This window comes from Botrytis byssoidea, assembly GCF_014898295.1.
Source record: "Botrytis byssoidea strain MUCL 94 chromosome Unknown BBYS_024, whole genome shotgun sequence".
Classification (NCBI taxonomy): Eukaryota; Fungi; Ascomycota; class Leotiomycetes; order Helotiales; family Sclerotiniaceae; genus Botrytis; species Botrytis byssoidea.
This window is the reverse complement of record NW_024065865.1, coordinates 662907-678895: the sequence shown is the minus strand read 5'-3', so window position 1 is coordinate 678895 and position 15989 is coordinate 662907. Positions and strand designations below refer to the sequence as shown.

Here is a 15989-nt window from a genome sequence, read left to right as displayed (position 1 = left end):
ATTGAGTGGGTTATATTAATAAATAGATTACTTTCATTATAATTTATTTTTTCAAATCTATATTATTCAATAATAATTAAATTAATTAATTAGAACTATTTAGAATCTCATAATTTAGAATCTATTATATTATTTTAATAGATTCTTATATTATAATCTATTTTTCTATATTTATTATAATTCTAAATAGAAAATATTTTCTTATTAAATTTGTTCTTTTTTTAATATTTATTATATTAAATTTGAATATCAATTTTTTATTAAAATAATATATTAAAAATCTTTTAATTAATAAATATTCCTTTTTGATATAATTAGATTTTTTTGTATATTAATATTTACTTACTGTTTTATTTGGTTTTCAAAATGAATGAATCTTTATATTCAAAAATATTTTTTTATAACCTAATCTTTTTATATTTTTAATTAAAGTTAATATAATTTCAAATATAGATATAAAGAAATTTAATTAATAATAAGTTATTTGAGATTTAATTAATATTAATTAAAAAAGAATTTCAATTGAGATATAAAAAATTTAAGAAATTTATTAATTTAAATTGAAAGAGAAAGGAGTAAATATGTAAATTCGAATATCTAATTTTGAGAATATAATTTTAGAATTAAATAATATTAAATTCATTTTTTAAAATCTTGATTTTATATTTTGAAAAATAATTGATTTTTTATATACAATTTTAAAAGCTATAAGGAATTTAATTTTCGAAATATAATTAATATATATTCTAATAAATTTATTAATTTAATTATTATATCAATATTTTAAATTGCTAAAACAATTAATATCAAATAATTAAATTAAATAATTTAAATATAATAATAAATATAAATATATAATATTATTTCTTTTAATAATATATTTGAAAAACTATTGATTTATAGTTTTTGTATTTATTTAGTATTAATATTTGATATTTACTCTTTTTTTTGATTTTTAATACATTTATTAAAATATTTCAATTATTCTAAATCGATTCTATTATTTATTTATTTAGTAGATATAGATTTAATAATCTATTCTATAGGAAAATCAATTTCAATGTATTAATTAAAAAGATAAATTTATTTCTAAATTATTAGAAATAAAAGAATAATTTATTCTCTTTATTTTCATATATTATTAATATAGCCTATTCTCAATTACCTAGTTATATTAATTTGCTTCTATTATATCTCTTACTAATGATAATTATTATTATATATATAATTTTTATTATAAAATTTATTTTATTAAAATTATAAGAAATTTTATTTAAAATACAATATTTTGCTTATATATTTATAATTAATTAAAACTACTTTTCAAAAAGCTTAGAATCTTTATAAAGAATTCTTTGGAAATTATAAATATAATTAAAATATATTTTTAATTTGATTTGATATTTTATGAATCAACATATTTAAAGCTTTCTAATATATTTCATATCTTTTAATTCGAAAATATAATTTATTAAATCTTTTATATTCTTAAATTTAGATAAAAAAATCTTTTAAATTTATATCAATTATATATTTAGAAATAATATTCTTTTTTAATTTTAAAAGATTATAAGATTTAGATTGATATTTGAAATGAGAAATAAAATCTTTGATTTTATATTGTAGTATTATATTTAGAATATTATATAGCTTTATAGCTTTTTGAATACTTATTTTTTTATTTTTTTGAATAATTTCAATAATAAGAAGTATATAAGCTTCTTAATTATTCAAATTCATTATAAATTGTTGTTAAAATATATATTAAAAAAGAAGAGAATAAATTAAGATAAAAATGATTCATTTATTAATATAACTCATTCACTAATAAACCACGTTATATATTACTATAAAACTCCTTCATTTAAGCTTTTTGAATATATAGATATATATAATATATACTATAATTCAATATATATTACTCTTTATGTGTAACTTACTGTTTATTTCTCATAAATATAGATTCGAATTTAATAAAAATTATAGCAAATGATAGCTTTCAATTGATTGAATAAAGATTTCAATTTTGAAAAGATTCTATTTATTTTTAATTGAATTATTTGAATATGATAGAAATATTATATTTTGAAGTTAATTATAATTAGTTTTTAATTAGTTTTTAATTAGTTTTTAATTAGTTTTTAATTAGTTTTTAATTAGTTTTTAATTAGTTTTTAATTTATATACTTATAATATTAATAAATTTAATTGAATTTCAAAAAATTAAATTATATAAAGTATAAATTGAATTTTTCTCTATTAAAATATTTAATTTTCATTTAAATTATAAGTTGATAAAGTTATTATAAATTGAAATGTCGAAATATAATAGTTTTATATCATGAAACAAATCACGTCTTGGAAACTAGTTACGCACAAAGGTGTAAGATTTAGGAATTACAAAAGAACCCTTGGAATAATAGATAGACACGCAATCTCATTCCGAGTACTTTACTAACGGGAAACATTCAACCACGACCACGGTCGATAGTGGCACCTACAAAAGTCACTATCGCACCTACATCTCGTTTTCATTCAATGTCGACATCTCCACCTAGGGACGACTGGGAATTTGCGCTCATGGGAACACATTGAACTAACATAAAGGCTTTGAATGGATTCTCATCAACAAAAGATCAAGGCCAGACATGACAGACTGTAGAAGATTTCGATTCCTAGGTATTGCTTGCTGTATTAGCACCATATAGCTTATACATATCTCTACAAATTCATAACAATCGCTAGATTGGAATATGAACTACAGGCGCGGCGCGAGATTTGTAAGAATTCTATATTCACTCTTGGTGTGATAGTAATATGAATCCCATTTGTATGGTTCGTGGTTCCATCTACGGCTTCCAAGATTATTTCTAGCATATTTCAAGCTGCATTTGGTACAATATTGATGACTTCTGGGACTGTTCAAGAATGTCAAGTATCCAGCTCCTTTCCTCCAAATGAATTGCATCCGCAATTAAGTCTCATTCTTTCCAGTTTCACATCATATGGTTGACAAAATGACTTTCATTACTCCACCTCAGTGTAGGCAATAGTATTTCCCGTATTCCGTATACGGGTTAGTTTAATGGTATGTATCGAATTTTTTCGAAATATATACATATATAATACAGAATTCAATACCACTAAAAGTATTTAATATCATTTAGTTATTCAATATTATTAGCAATATACTGAAATACTGGAATCCAATATAAAATATATATTCCTATTTATATTAAATAACAAATTTCTATTTCTTATTTTAAATTGAATAGGAATTCCTTATTTCTAGTCTAATTTGAATAGAAATATATATTTTATATTGGATTCTAGTATTTCAATATATTACTAATATTCTTTAGTATATAAATATATACAAGAATAACATAACCTCCTTTCTATATATACTAGCTGCAATATCAATATGCTAATACGCGCCACAGTTTCACTATAGTATACTATTGCCTACACTACTCCACCTTTTGAGTCGCAGTCAATCTTGACCCAAGACGATCCTAAGTGCACAAGACTATTCTGGGATTCGACATACCTGGACAGAATAGACTTGGACCGACTCGACGCCAATCCTGATAATGACATTTCGGATGATGGAACAATGAAGGCCGCTCGAGAAAGATATCCTCACGTTCTCCCTTTATTTGCTTTGTGGGAATATATTTCCGAAGAATGGGCTCTAGATTCCTGGACCAAGCCAAATGGCGGACAGCAAACCGTTGCCGATGATAAGTTTTTGCTTCCTATGCCACTACAGAACAAACAAACTGATTGGAAGCTGCTCTCATAGAATTAAGACAGAAGAAGGAAACACTTTATTCCTCCGTTGTTCGTATAAATACAGCTTATGGCAAGTTTGTTGAGCGCATTCATCCCTTCTCAAGGGGAGTGCATCACACGAGGAAGCATAAACCTTGGGCATATAACTGGCAAGCGAGTGGTTCAGAGAGATATGATCACATTAAGATGTTTAGGGCTTGGTATGACTGGAACCTGCCCCAGAATCACCCACGGCATATTTTAAGCTTTCCAGCGGGTAAGCTTCATTCTTTCTACCTAGAAATTATCTGGTTTCAAAATAAGATCACTAACATTGTAGTAGATATTCTTGATCGGATCATGGAATTTGTAATGATAGCTTCAGAAAACACTGTTGTGCCATTTACAATCACCTCTAGTTCGATGCCATGTCACGAACGGCCTGACTCCATGTTATTCCCTTCCCGAACTTACGGCAAGAGTCTGATCAGTAATCGTTTTTGTAATTCAGGATGCGGACTGAATAACCGGGGGCGTTACAACAGGGAAGGACCTTATCGCAAATGGGACCAGAGTACCTGTTCTGTTCTCGATACTTCCTATCTAAAGGTCTGTAAATCGTTCCAATATATTGGATCAAAGTTATTGTACGGACAAAACACTTTGGAGTTTGCGACAGGAAACCTAAACTGTGGTGACAGTCCAGCTGGTTTTAGTGCAGAGAGAGGTATAAAGTATTATCCATGGCTCCGTCAGCCAATCTATGATCCAGGCAACACGAGGGGATGGGTACGATCCGTCAACAAGGCTATTTCCTGCATTAAAACCCAATCCAATTTGAAAGAACTTCCGGCATGGGCATGGTGTGACCCATTTGTCAGATTTCTTTTCACCATCGGACCTGATAACTCAGCTGAACTTCAAAGATTGAATTTCATCGGACAAGTCAAATCACATAGTTCGATTAGATATACTGACTGCCGCGAAGATTTGGTTCAGAGTATGCGAATATACATTTACATCATCAACATTTTATGTCCCAAGGCATGGAAAGTGACCCTAGTAGCCTAGGGTGAAAATAACATACTTATTGATGAGAACGATGGAAAATGTCTCACTGCCTTTGAAAAGTCCCTTGCGATGTTCCTGGAGACTGAATTTCGGGAATTAAGGTATGTAAGAGAGGTCGCTGTCTATGGAACGAACGACATGTCCGAAGCACATGAGGGAAGCTGTTCTTATAACAGTTGCCAGGGTAGGATGCATTCGTTCTGCGATTCTTGCGTTACTGAAAGAGGTACGCTTGCTTTTGCGAAGCCAACCATGGACTGGTTTGTCAACCGGGGAAGAATTTTGAATAATTCTTATCAACACTCCATGGGCATTGACTGTATGCAATCAATCTAATCAAAATCAACATACACGGGACATGCCATTCAAGTTTGTTGCATGCGAGTATGACCAAGGAACAATCGCCATTGGGTAAGCGCAAGTTAAAGAAACACTAGATACTATGAAGTAGTCATGCCTGGAAGGATTTTGGCTCTCCATAGGACAGTAAGAAGTAAAGTATTCAATGAACTTCGGAATTCTATGAGTCGGTGATCGTATTGAGTGAGAGCATTGCATAGGTAGAGAGGTTTCGTGAGTCAACAAATTCATGGTCAAAAGAATTCTTCGCCCCATCTAATCGATCAACTTTGATATCATCTTCAAGAATTCCACGCATTATCAAATTTTTTGGCCACTCAACAGCTCAAACACACTTGAATTGACTTGGGTACAAATAACGAATGTGAAGTCCACATAAATACACAGTGACATTCGCCATGATTCTTCCAACATCCGATTAATTTTGCTATATAGACCCGTGATGTGTACAGCTTTTGGTAAGTTCGCGAAAGTGACAAAATTTGCACATGTTCCATGATTATGCAAGTATAACTCACAGGAATTCAACCGCTAACGCCATATTATTCGCAAAATTGGCAGATTCCGTTGCATACCCCTGGCCTCCCCATACACCATTTGCAGATGTAAGAAGCATTCGTTACTCCATATTGTGCCAGATATCGTCCCGTCAATCATCAAGAAGGATCACCACCTTAAATATTGGTAGCAGCTAACAACTGCTGTCTCAATCTATCCTCCACATTCATTTCCTGCACTTCCAGATTTTGGTGATGATTTTCAACTTGCTGTGATTCGTCATGTCCAGATTCCTCGACTTGCAATATCTCGGGGCTGTTACTTCCACTTTTATGATCTTCCATAGGCTCTGGAGTTTGTTGATAAGGACTTCCGTTCCCATTCTCGTGGTTCGAATTCTGCATACCTGCAGCCAGTGCCAATACACCATGAAATCTTGCGCTTTCTTCATTCCCTGCGAGTCTGGCCCTTTCTTCCGCTTCCTTCCTGGCCGCTTGAGTTGGTGCTCTGGTCTTTAGTTCACCAGTCACACATTGAAGATAGTATGGAACCTCAATATTACTCTTGAGAAAAAATAGTTTGAGGTTTCGCGCTTTGTCTTTCAGTTGAACTTGGTTCCGATCGCGCAGAATAGTGCTGACTGAACCTTTGTCACCGTAAAGGGCAAGTATTTGACTCCAATGTGGACCTTTCACCGAATCGAGACCTGCCATCAAAGCATTTTCTTCTTCCGTGCTCCATGGACGACGTTGAGATGGCAGTCCAGGTCTAGCTTTCTGTCCCGGATTATTCTTTGCAGCTGCAGCCTGTCTAGCTTTTTCGTAAAGAGCAGAGGTTGATTCCGATTGAGAATGATGAGGCGTAGTTGTAGATGTACTAGTAGTATTATATTGAGTTGAGTAAGTATTAGGTGATTGATTGGGTGGTTGATAGGTAGTTTGATATTGAGCTTGACGATAGCCTTTGAAGTAAATTAGTCACGGATTGTAAATGAAGTTGGTACAAGCATACCATTCTGTGGAGTAGTCGATTGTTGATATATGCCTGCATCTTCGGGGACGTTTTGAGTTGTATGCTCAGTATTTGTATTAGTGCCAACGTATGCAAAAGCATTTCCATTCGACGGACCACCGTTTGAACCCTGCGAGTATCCGGTCGAAGTGGGGATCGTGAGCCCATATTTAGACATATAAGGTTCCACCAATGGCCTATAAGCATCCATATGAATATGAGTGGATCTTAGAAATGAGTCCCAGTTGAAGAGATCGCTAAGTTCCTCTGCATGTTGGTCAGTATGGGAAAAGTAATGCGGGGGATTATCTTACTAATTTTGGCGGGATCATTTCCTTGGTTGATCAAATATACTCTTCTGATATCTAAATCAACAAGTAGTTGCAGCTCATCATCTGTGAGAGGATAGGGATGTCTTTGGGAGAGAAGATTCCGGAACTCTGGAGAGAATATCTCATCGATAAGGTCTTCAACAGGTTTGTCTGACTCCTCCATTGATAATGCTGCAACAATGATTTGTGTCTTCAAGTTCATGAGCAATTGTCCCGATGCTTTCGATATGGCCTCTCCTTCCCGAGTCCAGGTGTTGACGAAATGTTCATTGAGTTCATAAAATCCAACCTCTTGTCCGCCAAATACGCTGGACACAAAAGTCGCATGATTTGCAAGTCTGATAATCTCTCGTTGAGCTGGATCTATGATATTGAGTTCGTCGGCAGAAAGAAAAGTTGAAGTTCCATAAATTCTTTTTGTTTTATCGAAGAGATCGTTCAATGTTTGGAATGACAGCCCACGAGCGGTATCTCTTTGCGTTACCATGACGACTATCTCATCGTATCCTCCTTCGGAAAGAATGTTTAACATTTGCACAGCCTGATGATGAATTAGAGCCATCCACACAATTTCACATTGAAGACAACCATACCAAACATTCCAATGACATTAAACTGATCACCTGCAGAGACAGTTGATGATCGGTACGGAGTCGTTCGTAGGCGGCGCGACTGTTCGGTTGTCGAACTTGAGCATGAGGAGTCTTTGGGGGAGAAAGTGTACTTAGGTTGGCTTCATGCGACTGGTCTTGATGGGAGGTATGATCATTCATTTCCATAGTTCCCGCGTCTTGGTACTCTGCAGAGACATGAGCAACACCAGAGGCAATGATAGCGTCGATATCGAGATCCCCCAGACCATCATCTACATCATCTGCAGGTGGTATGGCGACAATTTCATTGGCGGAATCGGGGATGGAAAGTTGTGGTTGCGCTGATTCGAATTCAATCCTCTGCCTCTTTTCTGGTGATTCTAACTCTGATAATGATACTCTTCGTTTTAATGCAGACAATTGAGGAGAGAATGGGAGGTTTTGAGACGTCTCGAGCTTTATTGGAACATCTGCGAAGATTACTTGTTAGGACGACGAAGTAGGAGTGAAAAATGGGGTTGGCTTGAAGTAGGAGGTTGCCTTTCGACCTCCGTCGTCATCTCCTCCATAAACTTACCATCATTAGTTGAAGCCATTGCCAATGAGTTCATAGATGAATCTGCCATGGTCGGAGTCGCATGAAAATTTGGAAGAAATACCTCTTGTTTTGGATCATGCAAGCTTATTTGTATAGGTAGGCGCAACAGAGAATTTTCCATTCATACCGTATCTAGATTAAACAAGCGTCATTAACTTATCAGTCATGTGATATTTTAGCCCTGAAAATTGAAACCTAAAACCCAATCAGACAAATCTCAACCGTTTAAATGATAGATACACAGAAGGAAGCCAAGAATGAAAAAATATTCACTGATACAATCTATTATGTATATATTCTATTAAATATTGTTAACATGATCTCAATCACTGGGGATTCTCTTGAACGTAAATTTTAATTGCAAATCATTTTGTGATAAAAGTGGTCAACTACAAATCAAATATCACTTGTCTACTCGAGTATCAATTTTTTTCCTGAAGATGAGGATTGGCAGTCATACATTGGCATACCAAATACAAACATAGAATAATCATCAAAACTTCACTTGCTATAGCCAGGGAGAGGAATCTGCGCGTGGTAATGAATTGGAATGATGTTGACAGTTGGGGATGACATAATATTTGCACCTTTCACATGGTCATTTTCCTTCTCATTCTACATATAATCTTGGGAAGTGAGATTTTATGGTCGATGTAATTTACAATTCCTCGTCTGCTTTTTAGGTCAATACCTGGCGCACTGATTGGTCTCAATTTGTTCTATTGTCATCAACACTATCTGCGTGGATATCTCCAGATATGGATCATACCTGCACTGTGGTTAAAATATCTCGAGTAATGTTCACCAATGGGTACATCGTGAAATCTACTGGAAGGCATTGTATCCGTCTATGCTTTCATGGGCTGAAAGTTTCTTACCTGCCTCGAAGTCTTACCATATCCCTTATTCTTTTGGCAATGGAGGTCTCTGAAGAGTTAAGACTGAGCACTTCTTCTTTTCCATTTAACCTCGCAAGTATTTGAATAGAGAATGTTTTCTTGAGTACGACGTATGTGATCTTCCACGAAGCCCGTCATCCAAACAGTCTAGATTGTAAGTGTATTGTTGATATAGAGAGCTCTTGCAAATATGGTCTATTGGCTCCCACCATATTGAAGGGTAGCTGAACTAAGTAGAGACTTCCACGGAGAAATCCCAAGTCCAACCTTCTTGAAATGCACTCGCCCAAGCCTACCTTTCACATGAATTTGTTTGGTCTTACCTCCACTGCATCTGTCTGGGGGCCAACCTCTTTATACAACTTCCAAATGAGTAGAATGACCAATCATAGCTAACCAAGTCCCACGTAGAATTTGTTGTGGTGGGATGGAGATGATTACTCAAAGGACATAGAGTGTTATCGGATGCAACATTCAAGATATCCCGTATACCCAGGTAGGTGAATAATCACATCGTCGAACTGCGGACGCTTATACAGGGAACTGGCAAGTCTTGATACGTAAATGATCACGAGTCAATACGTAGCACCCATCAATGGACAGTGAGTCTTGATCAAAACATGAAGCCGGAACTCCTGGGGGTTCAGCTGGACGCAATTAGCAAGCAGGGAGATGGAGGCGTGGGTTTAGTAGGTGGTCGTTCATTACAATTCTTATAATATCCATTGAATGAGTGTCCAACTCATCATGTCCACAATTTGACCGAACCAGAGCATGAAGTTGGGATCGATCCGAATAGTAACCGAATTTTTGACGAAGAAGTACAGAGAATGAGGTATAATGACACATCGCTCTTGGTATTTAGAGTTTTCTTGCGAAAAGGGCAATATAAATTACAGCAACCGTGCACTTCTACTTAGTCGAAACACGTTTTTCGATACATTCCTTTAATCATTATGTATTTATTATATTAATTATATTATTAACGTGGTTTACTAGTGAACGAGTTATATCAATGAATAGGTCATTTATTTTATATATAAAATTCGTTTGTGTATAATCATATACTTTCTTTATTTATAAATATAATTTTCTGAAAATTTGATACAAAATATTTGAATATAAAAGAATTTTAAAAATCTAATTAGTTTTAAAAAATTCGAATTTATAAAATTGTTATTATAAAAATAGCTTTTTTGTAACAAAAATTGTAACAATTTCCTTTCTTTTTTAGAAAATAATAAAATTATCTTATCAAAATTAGATTAATAAAAAATCTATATTTTAATTATTTTTTAAGATTTTTTATTCAAAAAAATAATAATTAATTATTAAAAATATTAATATTCTAAAAACCTTGATTTAAATGATTTTCAAAATAACTCATTTATTGATATAACCCACTCACTGATAAATCACGTTATAATATATTCTATCTAAATTAATTAATTATAATAATATTCTTTATATATAATTGAATTTATATAATTATAGAAAAGTAGTGGGAAGGATAAAGGCAAATAATAATTATTAAGAAATTATAAATACTTTTGAAATAGAAAAATCGATTATTATTTATATTATTAAAATAAATCAATTATGTAATGATTGAAAAACTTTATTTAAAAAGATTAGAAAGAAATTATATATAGATCGAAATGAATAAGTTTTATTATATTATATAAGATTATAAACTAAATTGATATATTAGGAGATAATTAATATCTATAAATTGGATTATAAAAAAGATATTATCAAAAGGATGTTAAAGAATTATAAAATAATCAATTAAAGAATTGGAAAAAGATTTGAATTTATAAAAAAATACATAATTAAAAAACTAATTTGATATTTAGATTATAAGAAATGGATAATAAAGGAATAAAAATTAATTTTTTGGTTGAATGAATATTGTTAGGGTATAGGTAAAGACTTATATTGTATTATAAGAGTAGAAGAGCTATAGAAGAGTGAGGCTCTACTTATAAGAAGTAGGGCACGCTAGTGGTCTATGCCTGAGGCACGAAGGCAACTACAGACATATAGTTGGCGCCGTGATAAATATTCTGTAGAGTGGGGGAAAAAGAAAAATTAGAAATAAGTATTCTATTCTTTAAGTTAGAAATAGGATTGGAATATAATTCAAATTTATTCTATAAATAAAAATATAAAGATTATAGTTTAAAAAGATTTTTGTAATATTGAAAAAAGTAAGCTTTATATTATGAATAGGGATTTTGAAAATAAAAAATTCGAATAAAATATTAATTTTTATTTTGAAATCTTTAATAAGGAATTAATTTCTATTTAAAAAAAAATTGATTAAGAAATATTAATTTATATAGAATAATGTTTTTATATATTAAATTAATAAATTATTAGAATAATTTAAAACTAGAAATATTCCTTTAATCGATTTTTAGCTTTTTTATAATTCTAATTTCAATTCTATAGAGTATATTATAAGTAGTTTTAAATATATTAAATAATAATTTATTTATAAAATTAGGAGCTAATATAAGGAATAGAATAAAGACTTATATTGTAATAAACAATTAGTATATTAAATATTAAAAGATTTAATTAAATTATTCTTATAGAATTTTATTATATTAATATTGATATATAGATTAGGAGATTATTAAAGATTTAAAATATAATATTAAATAATTGATTTAATAATAAAAATTGAATAATATATGATTGAAACTAAAATCCCGGGTAAAATCCGGTCGATTAAATAGAAGTGCCCTAGTACTGTAGAATGGATTCGTCGGGTGAAGCAAAACAATACGTTGTTATTGGGAATTGTAAATTCTCAATTCCCAATTGACAACAGACATCAAGTGAGAGGCAGTTGAGGACAAGCAGGGCTTCACTTCATCGTTAAACCGATCTAATAAATCAAGGTCGATTACCAAATGCGTGCGCGGAAATTCCGTCCGCCCCCCCCATGACCCCAGGCACGGAATACGGAACGAAATCTGGAGAAATGGAAACGCTTTGATTTCCTTTTGCTTCTCCAGCTTTTCTTTTTCTCCAATCATGGAATGAAACGATAAACCCACGGCTCCTACATATCACTAACTCATTCGGTGTTTATTGTGGTCGTGAGATTTTATCACCGAATTTTCAATCATTTTATCGGTGATTAATCTTCAATTTCTAAATACGTAGGTACCTCTTGACAGGAAGGTTAAGAGATCGCGGGAACAATGCCACGAAAATGCGGAGACCGAGGTTATGATAGCCCGATCGACCGAGAAAGGCTGAAGGAAATACAGCGCCATGCCAAAGCAGAGAAATACAGTACAGTATGACATTGACGACCTGTGCTTTCATGACATGCGTTAGGAGATAAAGAAGCTGGTAATGCACTTAACAAACGCAACATGGAGTTTGCCTGGGTCATACGGGTTAAGAACCTCATTTAACTCATCGATTAAATTTATAGGTACTAGGTAGGCACGTATGTTCGTAGGTACTCGACTACACTGTACAGGAGTATCTACGTAAATGGAGTGGATCAAATCCAGAGAGAACATAAAGATATACCTTCCCATTCCATTAAGATCCCGGCACTAGTAGTAGTAGAGATCTCCGTAAATGAGGGGTAATTAACATTTGACTTCCTCACTTCCTAAATGTAAAGGGTGACATATTAGTGGATCATTACCAGGTCCCCACCTACCCGAGCGCGCTACCCCCTCGAGCCCCTCTCCACATCCAATACCAGTATCAAACTCGAACCAGCTGCCTGCTGCTTCCTGGGCTCCTGCGTGATACTGGATACTAATCATTAACTTGATGCTTTAAGGGCGTACGGAACCTTTTACTCGTAGTGCAGTGTATTAATGGATTAGTGATATTGGGATAAGTGGAATGATTGGATGATATGGAAAGATGTTTCCAAATAACGGCTTAAGAACTACCCCTACCCCTCAAAAGCCACCGAAACTATGGAGCATGAAGCAAGCACGCACTAGGTATTAGGTATGTGGGTAGCTAGGTAGCTAGGCAAACGCCTTGTACTTTGTAGGTCTAGCAACAAGAGATGCAGTGAAGTTAGATGCGAAATTGGTTCTCTCAGCCTCTCAATAACTTGGGGAGCTCTTGGTGTGGAATTAGGCCTAGAATCATCGATATTCATTCCCTTTTTGGCTTTGGTTCTAGAAATACAGAGAATGTAATAGGGTGAAATGTGGGAATACGTGTAATGGTTTGGGAGCTGCATCTTACAGACAAGTTCCACTCACACTGTCGGTATCTTCCTTCAGAGAAAGCAATAGCAAATCAATTTCTCTTAACCTCCATGGGATATGACGCCCAGGAGCTACTACTACCAGTCTACTAGGTTACCTGGACATACAAGTCTGCTATTTCCATACCTCCTTCAGAATTATAGCCAAGATAGCACTCAAATACCCACCCCGCGTCTCACCAATTTGACTAATTGTAATTGATTGTAGCAAGAAACCTTGTGAATACCTACGAGTAGTCTAGGGGATACGTAGACATTTGCCGAGTATTGATATCACCGTACTTCCGCCTCCTTCCCTTCAAGGTTGCTTTCGGGTTTAGATATTGTTAGCTTGGATCTACATTCTGTAATTAATAATTCTCTTGAAAGGAGGCAATTGTCCACTCACCTACTACTACTTAAACCCATTACCCGACCCCTCATCTCGTCTGTGTCCCGTCTCTTTATTTCATTCCTCTTCAACTCTCTACAGTTCAAACAAATCGATTTCACATACCACACCACAACAAATATATACAAAAACAAATACTTTCATCGCGCATTACAATCATATACCCATCATGACTTCAGTTCAACTCAAAACGCCACTTACTGGCGAATATACTCAACCCACAGGATTGTATGTGGCTATCCAAAGACCCGTCATTACCCACCCCGCACCCCGCACCCGGAACAAGATATCAAACAGTAGCTAACAGTATCTTCTAACAACAGGTTCATCAACAACGAATGGGTTAAAGGTGTTGATGGAAAGACTTTTGAAGTCATCAACCCTACCACTGAAGAAGTCATCACTTCCGTACACGAAGCCACCGAAAAAGATGTCGACATCGCTGTCGCAGCTGCACGAAAAGCATATGAAGGAGAATGGAGAAAAGTTACACCTGAAGGTCGTGGCAAATTACTTGTCAAATTGGCAGACTTGGTTGAGAAGAATGCCGATCTCTTGGCAGCTGTCGAATCATTAGACAACGGAAAGGCAATCTCAATGGCAAAAGGTGACGTTGCCGCCGTCGCTGGATGTTTGAGATATTATGGTGGATGGGCAGATAAAATTGAAGGAAAGGTTATCGACACCGACCCAGAATACTTCACATACACAAAGCAAGAACCAGTATGCCATCTCTTAATCTGCAGCTAGATAAAATTCAATTGCTAATATTTCTCTAGATTGGTGTCTGTGGTCAAATTATTCCATGGAACTTCCCATTGCTTATGTGGTCGTGGAAGATTGGTCCCGCTGTCGCAACTGGTAACACCGTTGTTCTCAAGACCGCCGAACAAACTCCTCTTTCCGCACTTGTTGCCGCAAACCTCATCAAGGAAGCCGGTTTCCCTCCAGGAGTTGTCAACATCATTTCGGGTTTCGGAAAGATTGCAGGTGCTGCCATCGCATCTCATATGGATGTTGACAAGGTTGCTTTCACTGGTTCTACCGTTGTCGGTCGTCAAATTATGAAGGCTGCTGCTGGATCCAACTTGAAGAAGGTCACACTTGAACTCGGAGGTAAATCACCAAACATTGTCTTCAACGATGCCGACATCGAAAACGCTATCTCTTGGGTCAACTTTGGTATTTTCTTCAACCACGGACAATGTTGCTGTGCTGGTTCAAGAGTTTACGTTCAAGATGGTATCTACGACAAATTCGTTGAGAGATTCAAGGCCCGTGCCATCGCCAACAAGGTTGGAGACCCATTCCACCACGAAACATTCCAAGGTCCACAAGTTTCCCAACTTCAATATGACCGTATTATGGGCTACATTGATGAGGGTAAGAAGTCTGGTGCCACCATTGTTACTGGTGGTGAGAGACATGGTGATAAGGGATACTTCATTCAACCCACAATCTTCTCTGATGTCACTGAAGATATGAAGATTATGCAAGAGGAGATCTTCGGTCCTGTCTGCTCTATCGCCAAGTTCTCTACTGAAGAGGAGATTATCAAGATCGGTAACGGCTCCAACTACGGTTTAGCCTCTGCTGTCCACACTCAAAACCTCAATACTGCTCTTCGTGTATCCAATGCTCTCAAGGCAGGTACAGTCTGGGTCAACTGCTACAACATGCTACACCACCAAGTACCATTCGGTGGATACAAGGAATCTGGTATTGGACGCGAGTTAGGTGAAGCAGCTTTGAGCAATTACACACAAACCAAGTCTGTAAGAATCAGATTGGGTGATGCTCTCTTCGGTTAAGGATTTTTTAATCAAGCAAATAGTCTTTTAATTTGTACAATTTTGGGGGTTTTCAGGGCGAAACGAGCCTGGCTTCGGTTCTTTGGTAGTATTAGCGTTTATGAATGAAATTACATGTCCATGAAATCAAAAGGATAATTCTTGTTCACCTTTCTTATCATATCAAGACTATTTTTTGTGTATCTGTACAATCATATCCTATTCTATAGTTTTCACAACAGATATGACATATGACAAAGATAATGCCCATGTGAGACTTATCAACATCTCCCCCCGGTCGCTTATCATGTCGATAAGGTCTTGAAAGTTGCATGTGCATAGGATATGCGACTAGAGGTATCAATGAGTTTAATTCTTGTTTTATCAGCGCATCTGTCTTTTCTATTTTAA

The 15989-nt window shown here is 34.5% G+C and overlaps 3 protein-coding genes across 3 annotated transcripts; 2 read left to right on the top strand and 1 right to left on the bottom strand.

Moving 5' to 3' along the window:
- Positions 1-3085: 3085 nt before the first annotated feature.
- EAE97_009957 (uncharacterized protein) lies at positions 3086-4845 on the top strand (the record flags this gene model as incomplete). Its single annotated transcript, XM_038880472.1, has 4 exons — positions 3086-3088; positions 3455-3747; positions 3813-4051; positions 4118-4845. The coding sequence occupies 4 exons, from the start codon at positions 3086-3088 to the stop codon at positions 4843-4845; spliced, it is 1263 nt and encodes a 420-aa protein (XP_038728839.1).
- A 1034-nt stretch (positions 4846-5879) lies between these two features.
- EAE97_009956 (uncharacterized protein) lies at positions 5880-8265 on the bottom strand (the record flags this gene model as incomplete). The annotated part of the gene is made up of 5 exons (XM_038880471.1): positions 5880-6664; positions 6715-6981; positions 7029-7587; positions 7640-8109; positions 8217-8265. 5 exons carry the CDS (start codon positions 8263-8265, stop codon positions 5880-5882), a joined length of 2130 nt encoding a protein of 709 aa, XP_038728838.1.
- Positions 8266-13957: 5692 nt separating this feature from the next.
- Positions 13958-15599, top strand: EAE97_009955 (uncharacterized protein; the record flags this gene model as incomplete). Its single annotated transcript, XM_038880470.1, has 3 exons — positions 13958-14016; positions 14112-14511; positions 14568-15599. The coding sequence occupies 3 exons, from the start codon at positions 13958-13960 to the stop codon at positions 15597-15599; spliced, it is 1491 nt and encodes a 496-aa protein (XP_038728837.1).
- Positions 15600-15989: the final 390 nt, after the last annotated feature.